This window comes from Sphaerodactylus townsendi, linkage group LG03, assembly GCF_021028975.2.
Source record: "Sphaerodactylus townsendi isolate TG3544 linkage group LG03, MPM_Stown_v2.3, whole genome shotgun sequence".
In the NCBI taxonomy this organism is placed as follows: Eukaryota; Metazoa; Chordata; class Lepidosauria; order Squamata; family Sphaerodactylidae; genus Sphaerodactylus; species Sphaerodactylus townsendi.
Window position 1 is genome coordinate 34,193,812 of NC_059427.1, and position 14,734 is coordinate 34,208,545.

At 43.1% G+C, this 14,734-nt stretch overlaps 1 protein-coding gene across 10 annotated transcripts in view; it reads right to left on the reverse strand.

Moving 5' to 3' along the window:
• Nucleotides 1-14,734, reverse strand: part of FRMD4B (FERM domain containing 4B) — a 287,088-nt gene that overhangs the window by 13,072 nt on the left and 259,282 nt on the right. For 6 of the 10 annotated variants that reach the window (XM_048489960.1, XM_048489955.1, XM_048489954.1 and 3 more), the window contains 6 exons: nt 13,651-13,784; nt 13,429-13,548; nt 11,432-11,660; nt 5,657-5,713; nt 2,287-2,437; nt 1,127-1,294 (listed from right to left, as the gene is read on the reverse strand). In XM_048489960.1, the coding sequence (XP_048345917.1) occupies nt 1,127-1,294; nt 2,287-2,437; nt 5,657-5,713; nt 11,432-11,660; nt 13,429-13,548; nt 13,651-13,784 (859 nt within the window). The remainder of the gene's footprint in view (nt 1-1,126; nt 1,295-2,286; nt 2,438-5,656; nt 5,714-11,431; nt 11,661-13,428; nt 13,549-13,650; nt 13,785-14,734) is intronic. The other 4 variants (XM_048489959.1, XM_048489964.1, XM_048489957.1 and 1 more) reach the window with 3 other exon arrangements.

Sequence of the window (14,734 nt, forward strand, 5' to 3'; positions counted from 1 at the left end):
TGTCTTCAGGGTTTAAAACAATTCTGTAAATTTGACGTCTACCAGTATAAAACCAGCCTCACAGGCAGACTATTTTATCTGTTTTAGGAAGAGAGTAGCATCCAGTCAGTCTAACTATTTAATCGCACAAGAGCACAATCAGAGAGTTACTGGCTGTATACATTCCACCATTTCTAAAACTCTGATTTCTTTTAATTGGACGCAAATTCCTTAAAGCCAACCTTTGATTTTGCAGAAGACATTTGTGCTGGAGGATCAGGCACAGTGCAACATCTGTTGCAGTCTTACATTTGCAAATATTAACGGTATTTTTTTAAAAAAGTATGTGTAAGTAGAACCAGATGTTGGATATTCCTGGCACTAATTATGGAAAGAGCAATCCTTTCTTGGGGCTGGTTATACACGTTTAGCTTTTAGCGTTTTTATCGCATGCCAGTGGACCAAGAAATGGAGATCAGGCAGTGGTGGGATCCAAAAATTTTAGTAACAGGTTCCCATGGTGGTGGGATTCAAACTGTGGCGTAGCGCCAATGGGGCTGAGCGGGGCACAATGGGGGCGGGGGTGGGCATTCCTGGGCGGGGCTGTGGCAAGGACGCAGCCGCTGCGCCAGTCCTTGGGCGGGAAACAAATGCACGCAGGCTGCCACGCATGTCGGTGCACCTCCTGCTAGACTGCTTCAAGTTCTGCGCGCTACTGCTGAGAGGAGGGGCGTAACTAAGGCAAAAATCACATGGCAAAATCACCAATTAGTAACCCCCTCTCGACACACACAAATGATTAGTAACCTACTCTCGGGAACCTGTGAGAACCTGCTGGATCCCACCTCTGAGATCAGGGCAGGATAAACACTCCCACTACAGTTGATGGGCCTTCAGCAACAATGCAGTCTATTCCAGCTCAGATTGCTGTTGGGGTTTTTTGGGCCCGTTCAGATCCACTGCCTGGCAGCATAAAACTGAGGAAGAATTCAACACCTCATTTTTCTCTTGACTGACAACATCGGTAGAATTCAAAAGCGTGCTGACGGTGCAGTGCATGACTGTAATCTTTGCCCGTGACAAGTCTCTTGAAATGCGGATACATTTGTGTCAGCACGAGAGCGGATAAGGAAGGAAATCAGCTTACTGTAAGTGCGTGCTGCTGTAGGCGTTGCGCGTGAGAACAGGCGTCGTGGGCATGCTTCTGCCACCGTGGCTGTGCCTCTCCACTGTTCTGTACGGGCTGCTGTGGGTCGACAAGGGGTCTCTGCGATTATAAACAGAGGAATCCAGTATGTGGCCACCTTCCCAATATCTTCAATAAAATGCAAAGCAGAAGAGCATTGGCATTACTTGCCTACAGACAGAAAGCACAAGATTTCTAGAAGAGAGAGGGCAAGTATAATAGCAAGGAGTGAAGATGGTCCCGGAAAGCGTCTCGCTGTGGAACAGTTTGCAGAACAGCCGTTACTTTGAGAACTAGGAAGGTGGAAGCTGATAGGCATAGCAGAAAATAAAAACAGAAAATGAAAAAATAGAAGTATTAAGAGGACATTCATGCCTCACAGGACTAACAATAACCAGCATTCAGGTGAGGTAGTCCCAGGCAAAATAGAATGGGAACATTTTCAAATGCAACCTGGGATTTTAGAGTAGGTTTTTACATTCCTGCTTTTCTCAACCATAAGGCTGCTCAAAGCAGTTTACAAACTCCTTCCTGCCTGTAGGATCAGAAACCCAAGCAAGATGGTCACCGCCTCCAGTAGAAGACCCATGGCTGAATTCATGCAATTCCATGTATGCTCTGGGGATCTCTGACATTTCCATCCCTGCTACAGTTCCTTGAGTTTCATGCACAATCACTCAATCTTTGGAGCAGCTTTCCACAAGACAGAAGGAGCTGCAGTATGAAGAAGAGGTTTCAAAAGCCCTTTGTGTGTGGGTGGAGGTGCGCTGGATCCAGCCCAGAGTCAACAGCAGCTTTAATTACAGGCCACACAGTACTATTATGTTTCTTTTAACCTAGTTCCTGGAGCCGTATGATAAAATTAGAATCTCGGATTTTCAAAGAAAGACATCGAAGTCGCTCTTAAATACTCAGACAAAAGCTTAGAAACTTAAAAAGTACATCTTAAGCTCCTTTGCATGATTTTTTTTTTGTAGCAAAGGGCAACAGGTAAGTAAAGACCTTAAACATAATGCGCAAAATCTCATCACATGACAGTAGAATGACTGCTTGAATGGAAAAGTAAGCAGACCAGGATAAAGCAGGTGCAGTTTTTTTTGGCAGGGAGAGGAATTCAGTACCTGGAGTGTCTTGATTCTAGGAATGGCTCATTCATGGATGACTTCCTGAGATGAATTCTGTCCACGCCAAGAGATTTGGGTGGTGGAGATTTTGGAGAAAAGGGCATGTGGTTTGTTCTTTGGCCAGGAACAGCAAGGGAATCACTGCCTGCTTTAAAAAAAAAAAGAGAACAGGATTAAGTCTTAGGGGAAGGGGATGTAACTTCTTGTGCCATTACAGCCTCTGCTGTTAAAACCTTTTTCAGGACAGCCCATTCAGATACATGTGGTGCTTCTTACCCAAACATGAGTGTTGGGCTTTGGGGAAAACATTGGTGCTCCTGAAGTGGGACCAAGATGGGGGAGAAATATTCTCGTATGTAGCCCCCCCCCCCCCCCCCGGCAAAAGAAGAGGTTTTGTATGCAGAGATCCATATTTAGATGGGCACATTTTAGTGTAAAAGAAAACTAAATTAAGTCAACGAAATGTGAAGCTCTGAAGGAGAGGACTAAACGTTGTTCTTTTCATGAGTTTAAGCTTGGAATGCCATCCGTTTGGAAGCAAATGCTTCGTGGCGAAGCAGTTGTTGGCTCTGAGTTGCATTCTAAGTCTCTTTCAAAAGCAGAACAGCTGCGCAAAGCAGTTACAGATAAAGAAACTCTATAGAAGGACTACTAATATCACACTAACATGGCACAGTCTACATTTAGCTCAGTCTAAGAGATGGGAACTCAATTTGACCAGTACCCTTAAAAATGGTTCATTTTCTTCCATTGTAAAAATGACTGTAACTCCTTCTAAACAGATCTTTATTTGTTTAAAGGAAAAACTTGTTACCTGGAAACACTAAGGCCCCTTCCGCACACGCAAAATAATGCGTTTTCAAACCACTTTCACAACTGTTTGCAAGTGGATTTTGCTATTCCGCACAGCTTCAAAGAGCACTGAAAGCAGTTTGAAAGTGCATTATTCTGCATGTGCGGAATGAGCCTCTGGGACACTTCATACTCTCCCCACTCATTAAGCTCTATGCTCACTGTAAAACAACAGACCTTCCAAAGCAAAAAGTTTTTGCACAGAAGACGATTGTGAACACTAAAAAGCTAGATCCCAAATCACGTGATTTATTCCAGTACTGGTGGAGCTATAACTAATGTGACTTGGCATTAGCAGACAATGAAAAAAGGGTTGTCAGATCAAAATTACGGGGCACTTTAGACTGTAGAACTCAAAGAAGTCATATATTTTGGCTTAAGTGATAATGAACAGGAAGAGAGGGAAGGTGTTTCCTGGTAGCTAATGACTACTTAAAGGAGCACGGTTATTTCATTCAGACCATAGGTTGCAGGCAGGAAATACCCTGCCCAGGTATTATTATGGCAATTAAATAAATCTGAAAATCCTGAAAACATCCCAAAGGATCCTAATTGCTTGTTTGTACGTTAGAAAAAGAGATGTACCTTTGGAGATTAAGAGACTGTTACCAGACAGGTTTCCTTCTTTTTGAAATGTCGCTAACAGTTAGTTCTTTGGAATGCTGATAATTTCATTGTTGTGTGCACGATGTGTGTGTGTGTTTGCAATGATTCTATGGATGGAGAATGAATATTTTATTAACTTGGTGAGAAGTTTTATTTTAATAGGGAACTGTTATTTTTTTCCAGCTTACATGTTTGTGAGCAGCCAAAGGATGAGACTTTTGTAATATCTGTAGGGACTCATCAGAGACACACAAGCAATGGACCAGCTTCAAGGAGCTTTGCCAGGTGCCTGATACTTTCACCTCACTACTCGCCCCCCTACAAACAACCATGTCTTGATCCTCTGAAGATGCCAGCCACAGATGCAGGCGAAACGTCAGGAGAGAATGCTGCTAGAACACGGCCATACAGCCCGGAAACCACACAGCACCCCGTTGTGGTAACGATGGGATTAAATACACCTTCGAAATGTGATAAGTGCGATTAAAATATTATTTAAAAATGGGAACTGTATTTTTTATTTGAGGCTGAATCAATTATGTAAGATTAATAATAATAGTAAGATTATTAATTTGTGAATGATTAAGATATAAATAACTGATTATTAGATGCCTATTTTTGTTTTGGAGCTAAAGGTTAGAAGGCAACACATTTTTATAGTATAGTATGTTCTTTCTAAATGATATTAGTGTTATAATTTTAAGATCCAATTAAATGTATATAACCTATGGGTAGTTGTATTCCTTTTCTTTTCTTTCTTTTTCCTGTTCTATATTTCCCTTTTCATGTTTGTAAATTATATTTGAGAAAATTAATAAAAATATTATTAAAAAAAGAAATGTGGTAAGTGCGGTATGTGGAAAAAGGTCCCAGTTGCTAAATTTATCTTCGCTGAACTGAGTGCACCTGCCTGGCTGGGAGGTTAATTGGATGTTCTCCACACTCCCAGATTGCACAGGTTTCTTGTATGGCTTTTGGAATAATTTTTTATAGACCCTCACCTGTTACCTGGTGGTCCCCCACAATGATTTGGGCCATCCTTTTTATGCATTCATTATTGAATGCAACATGTATTGACTCGTGATTTTTTCCCCCAGAACTTTAGCTGCAGTATCATTATTCTGGAGACTTTCCAAAACACACATGGCCAAATGCGTAGGAGGAAAAAAACTATAAACAGAGAGAAGACTGAAATACTCTGATCTCACTGATTATTACAGAATGATTTTTGAACCTCAGAGGCTGCATACACAGACCAGTCTTCCTCCTACCCAGTGTCAAGTCAGGTGAAGGAAAACGTTTTCCTGCAATTTATTGTGTACAAAAGATAAATGTTGTGAACTTGTACGATACAGCAATATACTGCACTTTACTGTCACATCTTTGAGGGTTTGTTTGTAATGGCTACGCCAGAGTCCTCAGGCGCCGTAAGTCAATAGTCCATTATTATGAAGCATGTCCTACTGTGAGGGATTTGTGTGCAAGGAAAATGCATTTTTAACTTTGATACGCTTTCCAGAAGGGGGGAGATGGTCTCTAAGAATACAAAAGTTGAGCATCCCAGCTTGATAATACAACTGCTTTCAAATGCCTTGATCCTGCTGTGGTTTGTTTAAAATGACAATGAGCCAGCAAGTCCTCATGCTGTCTCTCCCCTCCACACATACAGTAAGATGAAAGATTTCCTTGTAATGTTGTAGTCTGATTGTTTCCCTGCAAACTGAGGTTTAAAACTAGGGTTCACAACAAACTGCAGTTTGCAATGAGGAAGCCTTGGTTTTTTTGCATTACACGCAGCATTTCATTCTGAAAAGGTACTCCTTTTCATCACAAAATGAAAGTGGCTACACACATTAGAATCCAGTTCATGATGCTGATATACTTGATCGGAAAAACAATAGTCACATACCATCTTCACATGTTGTCGTATCGGATAACGAGCTGCTCTCAGATGGGATTATGTCATCTGTGGGAAAAGAAAAGGGAATCTTTAAAACTATTACTATTTCAAGTTATAATTTCAACAGGGATACAGTTATCAAACTAAACAATGTCACACTTAAATCTATCCCAATAGCTGAGTCATGGTATACTCTTAGAAATATCTCTAATCTGGTCAGAGCATCCAACTAAGCACTGACACTAGAAGAAAATGATCCTGGACAAGTCAGCTGTCTCTTTTGCGATGTCATATTGTCAACTGTTGTGGGGCCACACACACCATTTGCTGCCTCTGGCGCAAGCGTTAGCTGCTCTGCAATGTTTGGCAGTCCTAGCAGAGCATTCTGCAGTCAGCCAGGACTTGCGAGCAAACAGCCCGCGACAAGTGACATCAACAGGAGTGTGGGTACGACTGCCAAGTACACACTTAATCTCCCATTCCCCAAGGACACCAGAGAAGGAGTCTGCTATGACCTTTCTCACACAATGTTGCCTATTGAGATGCTCAGAAAATCTACAGCTGCAAGGGCTTCGCAACTTGTACCAGAAGGCCAATCCATGATTTTCCGAAAGCCACCAGAACAAAGAGAAGCCAATAGTTATTTCCGAAGGATGAGGTGGCTAACCATGGCCAAAGGATCTGCACACACAGTGTTAAGGGAGAGGCAGATGAAGAGTGAGTATCATAATAGAAGGCATCACTTTGTATCCATAGCAAACAATCCAAAGCTGTTAAAAATTGGGTCAAACACGTGGGAAAGGTTGATAGTCTAGTTATAGGGCAGTTTAGAGTTGTGACTCTGGCAGAGTCTGAGAAATAGATGTCAGGCACTGTGAAATGGCAATTATTATGGGGAATTTCCCAGCGTAATTTACCGTTAACATAACTATGAATTGCCCAAGTCCTGTGAAGCAGTATTTGAAGTGTAATGACTTTTGGTAAGCATTTTTTATCTTCTTAAGTCTTGGACCTTATTAAATCAACAGTTCTCGTTCTGTTGGAGAGACGTAAATTTTAGTGTAAGAAAAACCTCCTTTGCTCTCTTGAGCCATTCTCTAACCTCAGGCATCACTGGATTACCAATAATGTGCAAAAGTTAAATGTGATGCAGTAATTAGATACAAAGCTATATCTCATAACCTAATTGGTACACAATTCAGTAGCAGATCTTGGTACACAATTTAATAACGGGTACTCTGGATTATTTTCTATTGTCCTTTCCAAACCAACACTCACCAAACAACAAACCTTCTTCCAGAAAGAAACAGTTCTTGGGTGAAACACCACACATGAATAGAATCAGCTAATTCTGCATTACAGTAGAAGCAAAATCCATTTTCACTGTAGATTATTAAGTGTCCAGCCCTCATATTTTCAGAGATATTCTGAAATGTAGCCAAACTTGCAGTGTCTGATTGTCCCTATCTGTGTATGAATCTTCTGTTTTTACCCAATACATACTTTTTGGCATATTTGCATGTGCCCCCTCCCGCATTTTTTTGGTTTTGTCTTTCATTCCCAAGCAGTTCTTGAGAATTTTTAAACAACTGTTTACTTTTTTTAAAATTATGTGTTTGACTTTGACCTCACCCTTTGACCTCACCTCAGGCTCAGGGCAGCTTACGATAAAAACCTTAACAATTAAAACGACTAGATAACAGTGAAATAATGAAATCAAACTAGATGGCTCTCGACACAAAAGGGGACCAGTCAAAAGGAACGGGCAAGCCAAAATGAAATTCTAACAGGACAGAGAAAACAAAATAAAACAATAAGAGAAAAGAGGAAAAGGAAAGAGGGAGGGAGGGAGGGAGGGAAAAGGGGAAGGGTCACTGTACTCAACCATAGGCCTGGCGAAACATCTCAGTCTCACAGGCCCTGTGGAACTGCAACATGTCCCACAGGGCCTAGGTCTCACTCAGCTCCCTCCCAGCTTACTTTAGCTGAGGCTTAGAGGCCTCCCTTATTGGATCAACCTGTCCACTAGGTGTCCACCTGTCCACTAGGTGTCCACCTTATTGGATCAACCTGTCCACTAGGTGTCCACCTGTCCACCTTGTGTCCCCAGCCTCATCCACCCCAGGGCCCAGTATCCCTGCAGCCAGCATTTTTTGTTCCCGAATAAATTTCCACAGACCATATAGTAGATACAAGGAGGATATTCTAGAATTTTTTAAAAAATGTACGAGGTGTCACAACCCCCCCCCCTTTTCACAAATATCACATCCATCTGTACAATTTCACTCCTATTGATGAAACCACAATTTGCTTGTATTTCCACTTTTGATTTGTACTGCAAAGATTACACCAAAGGTCCCCTCCTTAACATTAACAAGCCCAGAAGTGTAAAATTTAGCCCTTGCTAGAAAAAGCCAACACTGTCTACAGGCAAAACGCGTCTTATCCCCTTTTCACTTCAGCCCCCATCACTATTCCTTTGCACTGATCCTGCAGCCCCAGAAATTATGTTTCTGGGGACAGAAGGATCTGCAGGAGCAGAGAGGAACATGAGAAGACTCCATGGCCCCTTCCGCACATGCACAATAATGCACTTTCAATCCATTTCCAACGTACTTGGCAGCTGGATTTTACTGTGAAGAATAGCAAAATCCACTTGCAAACAATTGTGAAAATGGATAAAAAGTGCATTATTCTGCATATGCGGAAGGGGCCCATGTGCCTTCTCTGCATGGACAGTCCTGCTAGCTCTGGATCAAACTATTGGCATGTATTTCTCTTCTATATTTATGCTCCTTCATGTTTGCCTAATGCAACATTGATCACACTGACAGCTACTTCTTTTCACAGCACCAAAAAAAATGCTTGGCAGCTAGATAAACTGTGTATCTTTATAACAGCAAGGTAATCTGGAGCAAATCAAAAACACCTTTTTAACATTGTCAGAGCTTAGCTGGGCTGGTTCCAGGCATTTTGGCGTCTTATGAGAAACAGGTTTTAAAAAGACAGAGAGGTTAAAATGAAACTCCTTACACAAGTGGGTTATTATTTCTGCTTTGATCTCTAAGGCATGCAGATGAGTCCAGATACATGGCCACAATAGCAGTGATAGGCACACAAGTAACAAAGGCCCTGCTGGGAGCGCCGCCTCCTCCTTCAAGCATTCACACATGCAGTTGTTAGCAGTACAGTAATAAGAATCCCAGCTAGGGTGGTCTTCATCAAGGGCAACAGGTAAGGAGAACCTGAAACAGTTCTGGACTCTATTTGGCATTCCAGACATAACGTTGCCATAATAACCTCTTTTCACCACGGTTTTAAACTGAGGGGGTTCTTTTCTAAAAGCTAGTGTTATGCTCTGCTTCTCAGTCTGAGGAATGTCCTAGAACTTTTATTATTTCTTTATTTGTATGCTGCCACTACAGACTAGGTCCGTGGTGGCGAACCTTTGGCACTCCAGATGTTATGGTCTACAATTCCCATCAGCCCCTGCCAGCATGGCCAATTGGGAATTGTAGTCCATAACATCTGGAGTGCCAAAGGTTCGCCACCACTGGACTAGGTTGAGGTGGCTCACACCTAAAACAGTAAAACAGAGTGAAGCAAAGAACGGTTGAAATATTTTTTTTAAAACCCACAATCAATAAAAACCATGCAGGGAATAAAGGCAGATACAAGCATTCCAAATGAGGAGAAACTTAGGGAGCTGGGTACGTTTAGTTTGGAGAAGAGAAAAATAATGGGGTCCAGAGAAGGGCGATCAAAATGGCAAAAGGTCTGGATTCCATGACCTGTGAGGAATGGTTTAGGGCAGGGGTAGGGAACCTGTGGCTCTCCAGATGTTCAGGAACTACAATTCCCATCAGCCTCTGTCAGCATGGCCAATTGGCCATGCTGGTAGGGGCTGATGGGAATTGTAGTTCCTGAACATCTGGAGAGCCGCAGGTTCCCTACCCCTGGTTTAGGGAGCTAGGAATGTTTAGTCTGGAGAAAAGAAGGTTAAGGGGTGACATGACAGCCATGTTTGAATATTAAAGAGATGTCATGTTGAAGATGGAGCAAGCTTGCTTTCTGCTGTTCTAAAGGCTGGAGTAATGGATTCAAGGTGCAGGAAAAGAGATTCCACCTAAACATTAGGAAGAACTTCCTGACATGTATTGTCGAAGGCTTTCACAGCCAGAATCACTGGGTTGCTGTGTGGTTTCTGGGCTGTATGGCCGTACTCTAGCAGCATTCTCTCCTGACGTTTCGCCTGCATTTGTGGCTGGCATCTTCAGATCCATACAGCCTGGAAACCACACAACTTCCTGACAATTTGGGCTGTTCGACAGTGGAATACCTTGCCTTGGAGTGTGGTGGAGTGTCCCTTCTTTGGAGGTTTTTAAACAGAGGCTGGATGGCCATCTATCAGGAGTATTTTGATTGTGTCTTCCTGTATGGCAGGGGGTTGGACTTGATGGCCCTTGTGGTCTCTTCCAACTCTATGATTCTATGATTCTAAAGGATGGTGGTGATGGATGTACAAAAAATGGACCCCTCTGTTAAAAGCCTGGGTAAGGAGAAATATTTTGGCCTGGGGTCTCAAGGAAGGTGCCAGGCAAACCTTAAAAGGGTGGTGGTGGGGGGGCATTCCAAAGGCAAGATGCCACCAGCAAACAAGTCCTGCGTCTGGTTGCTGCTCATCTCATGTCCACAGGTGAGGATACAGAGAACAGGACACGAGAAGAGGCTGGACAATATGGGAAAAAGCAGTCCTTCATGCTTCACTGGTTGTTTTACGACTGTTTTGAACATCTTGCTTATTATTTATACTGTTTGTCTATTTGTTTGGACACATATCAGAGCCTATGTGCCTAGGGTTTTATTGCATTATTTTACCTTGTGAGCTGCCTTGGGCAGGTCTCTAGCAGCATATAAATCCCCCCCCCCCCCAATCTGTTTCTCAAGCAAGGTTTGGACTTTGAGAACTGAAAGACAAGGGCCCACAAGCAGATTGAGAACAGTCTAGGCGACGTTTGCCCCAATTGCTTAGTGCTGAACCTGTTCCTTGCCACTTCTCCATTCTGGTATCATCTGAGAATTCCAGTTCTCAGCAGACATGTGCCTTCCACAGCCTCCAATAAATGTACGTTCATATCACAATGGCTACCTTAGAACCTCTTTTAAGACCATCATTCTTCTTGCCTTTCTGCGGAGTCATAGACCACAGGTGGTTGTTTCCCCTTCTTGCTCCTCAACCCATGTGGACTTTCCCAACACTTGTTATAACCCAACAGGGGCAGAAGAAATCAGTGCTCTAATTATGTGCTTGATTCATAATGGGCTCGGTGTTAGTCAAGAAATCTCAAGTGGCAGCCAATTTCTGCACAAATCAGCAAGACACAGCATATAATACTCAACAAAATAAGGTACCAAAGTAGTTTTGGCTGGAACAATGCCACCAGCTTTTCCTGTGCACAGCAGTTCTTTGATTTGCTTTTCCCCCTTCAACATGCCCGCGCTTGAGTTGTATTTTACCTGTATTCCTTGCTAACCACATTTTACATGAAGCATGACAAATTATAGGTGAGCTCCAGACTTTGCTGAAGTCAGGGGGCTAAACACCTATTGATTTCTTCTGGGCAGTACTGCGTCTTTGCCCGTCAGTTGAATCAAGGGCATGTTTTTATTCCCAGGCCAGTACCAAGCAAGAACACACACAGACACCCCACATTTGAGCAAAAATCACCACAAAGTCTCTCCCCGCATGCCCTCTCCTTCCTAATATTGCAGCATTTCTAGTACCTGTAATGGCTGGGGTTGATTTTGGAGCAGGTTTCTTCCCGCATTTAATCCTATACTCATTAATGGAATTTTCAATCTCCTGGAGCTTCTTCACTGCTTCCGTGTACCCCTGCTTCCTTTTCTTCTTCACATTTTTGCACAGGTCTGGCTCACCAGCAAGTTTCTTGGCGGCTTCCACTAGCTTTTGCTGAATGAGAAAGTTGTTCTCCATGTCCTGCAGGGCTGGGTCCTACACATAGAAAAATGAGGTATTGGCCATATTGTAATATTGATTTAAAACACATCTTTGAAGTTTCAAGTGAAAGAAGTACCGTCTATTCCAAAATGTCTCAGAGGGGTTGACAGATGGGCCATAGGTCAGCAGTGTTTTGATTCTGTATTCCTGCATGGCTGGGGTTTGGTCTCGGTGACTCTTGTGGTCTCTTCCTACTCTATGGCTCCTTCCACACATGCAGAATGATGCACTTTCAAACTGCTTTCAATGCTCTTTGAAGCTGTGCGGAATAGCAAAATCCACTTGCAAACAGTTGTGAAGGTGGTTTGAAATGCATTATTCTGCGTGTGCGGAAGGGGCCTATGATTCTAGGGCAAAAAGCACAGCTCTAGATCCTACCACTGTCAACAGACTGGAATGGCCCTTGTTAAAATATTCTGCCCCCATCTGCCTTCTCTAACCCATCCACCAAATACCCAGTGAAATCCTGCTCCTGGGAGACAGAGACCCCCTGGAACAGCATGAAAGTGAATCTGCTACAGGAGATAAAGCAGCAAAAAAGATAATCCCTTATGAGCCAGGCAGTTTTGCTTCTCAAGTGTTTACAGGAGCACAAACAAAAGGATGTTTGTTTATGCTCACCTCACTTTGAATGATGGGAGCCTGTTGGCAGAGAGATGTTAAAAGCCCACAAAGGAAGTAAAACCAGCCAGCCATGGCCTTTGGGACAATTTCTCAAGTTACTTTTGGAATTCATAAGCAGACACTGATAAAAGGCAAAGATGTCATGTGAGAACTAGAACACCAGCATCTCTTTCTCCTTGGTTTGTTCGTTTGTGCTGGGGTACATGCAGGTGGCATTAGTTTCTATGCTATATTCCCGTAGACACGATCTTCATTTAATGCTTTCCCTTTATATTAGCTTTTTGACTAGGCAATAAAGTACTATCCAGGAACAAGGAACTCAGTGAGACTGAAAATTTTACTGCAGAACAGGTTTTAAAAAGACAGGTTCAAGTCTGAGCCAATGCATGGAATTTATACCCATCTTAAACATCAGGAGCTCTTTGGCACAGAGCGGTAAGCTGCAGTATTGCAGTCCAAGATCTGATCACAACCTAGGTTAGATCCTAACGGAAACTGTTTTCAGCCTTCTGTTCATCTGAGGCTGGTAAAATGAGTGCCCAGCTTGCTGGGGGCAAAGTGTAGACGATGTGGGGCAAACCAACCTGTAAACATAGCACCCTATAAACATAGCACCCTATAAATCACCCTATAAACATAGACTGCCTAATAAATGTTTTGATGAGACATCAAACCGTGGGTCAGTAAGTCAGAATCCCTAGTGGCATGAACGCACATTTTTCAACTCCCAACAACCGGGGGAACAAACCAAGTGCTGTTTTTCAGCAACAAGACAGAGAATAAAATTCTAGTAAGAGCACCTCTTTGCACGCTCTGATTTGATCAAAACCAGTGGTTAATATTCCCAGCGACTTAAATGAAGTGAAATCAGAACTGGGACTAGATAGCTTTTAAAGACATTACATAAGTCGGGAATCCTGCGCATAAGTAATTAAGAGTGCTTTAATCCTGGCTGCAGAACATTTCCCCACACATTTCCGACAATCCTCCGATTTGCAATCTCTGCTTACTGACCTGACACAACCAAAAGGCAAACTATAAATATCAAAGCCAGCAGGAGCCAGCTGAAGAGATGCACCACCAGCGCTTTTGGCTGCCCTGTTGTGACTAACAAAAACTCCAAACGGGCTGCGTGTACCTCTTCGCTGGGAAGCAGGCTGCCGTCCAATTTGAAAGAGGTGCCGACACGCCTTCTGACCTGAGGAGGTTTCTCGCCTGTGTTCAGAGGGTATTCCCTCGGCATCTTCCCAGTGAGCTCCTTTGCAATAGAGGGAAAAGATCAGCTTCAGAATCATTAGGACGAACAGGTTCTATCCCCCCCCCCCTCGCTCTCTCTCTGCAAACACGAAACAGGCCTCACCGCCTCCCGAAGGCATATCTTCTTCAGCTCTTCAACTTTCTGCAGGAGCTTCTCTTGCAAAAGCTGCTCTTTCTTTTTCAGTTCCACGATTTTCTCTTTTTTCAGCTCTTCGCTGACCTCCGAATCTTGAGACCCTGAAAGATCAAATGCATTGGAATGCCAATTTTCCATCCATTTCTTTTCTTGGTCTTCAACAACGGGCATTACCTGGCAGGTTTTCTTAGATCAAAGCGTACCTCTGCGCTACAATAAAAGTCACTGGCTGCCTTCCATTTCCAGCTGAGCTGTGCGCGCCCGCACCCGTGTGCACACACACACCATACTTGCAACTGTCATCTGGTCTTGGGGTAACAAGATTGCATTAAGCAACCCAGATTTAGGAAACTGATAGATACAAAAAGCCAGTTTTTCAAACTTGTTTGATTTTTTCCCCCAGCTTTTAAATTATATTAGGGTAATTTTTCAAACACCTGACCCATATTCCTTGAAAATGAAGAGCTACAGTGTGGGCTACAGATGTTAAACACAAAGTTCACTAGATAGGCTGAAAGGCTTTGGGGGTGGGGGGAAGACTTTAATTGTGTGCAGCTGAAAATATATGATGTCCCTTCCCTGCTTAGTTATTTCCCAGAAAAACTCATGACCCAAACTCCATTTGACTTCATCTCCAGTGCAGCAGAGCCAAAGGTAAAGGGTGTGAATGAAGCAACCTAAGATCCAGAGTGCTTGGTCACCTGGGTGGGCCAAAAGAAAGTGCTGAATAGAACTGGATGTCCTGAGCTTGCCCTGGCTAAATGTTTGCTGAAGGAGTACAGCTACTTATCCAGACGGGACAGGCAATGAGAGAGACAGCAGGCAAAAAAAAAAAAAGGTTTCTTAATAGCTCGGCAAGAAAAACATTCTAGCTGCCAAGAGATCGGAATCACATACTGCTTCTTTCATTTCTTCCGACCAGGAGAAAAGGGAATGCAGGGATGGAACCTGGCAGGCTTTAAGGCTGTGGAGAGGCCACAGTCTGTCTAACTGGAGTTGCATTACCTGGCGATAAGGGATGGAGGATGTTACATGGCTGGGAGAAGCCAAA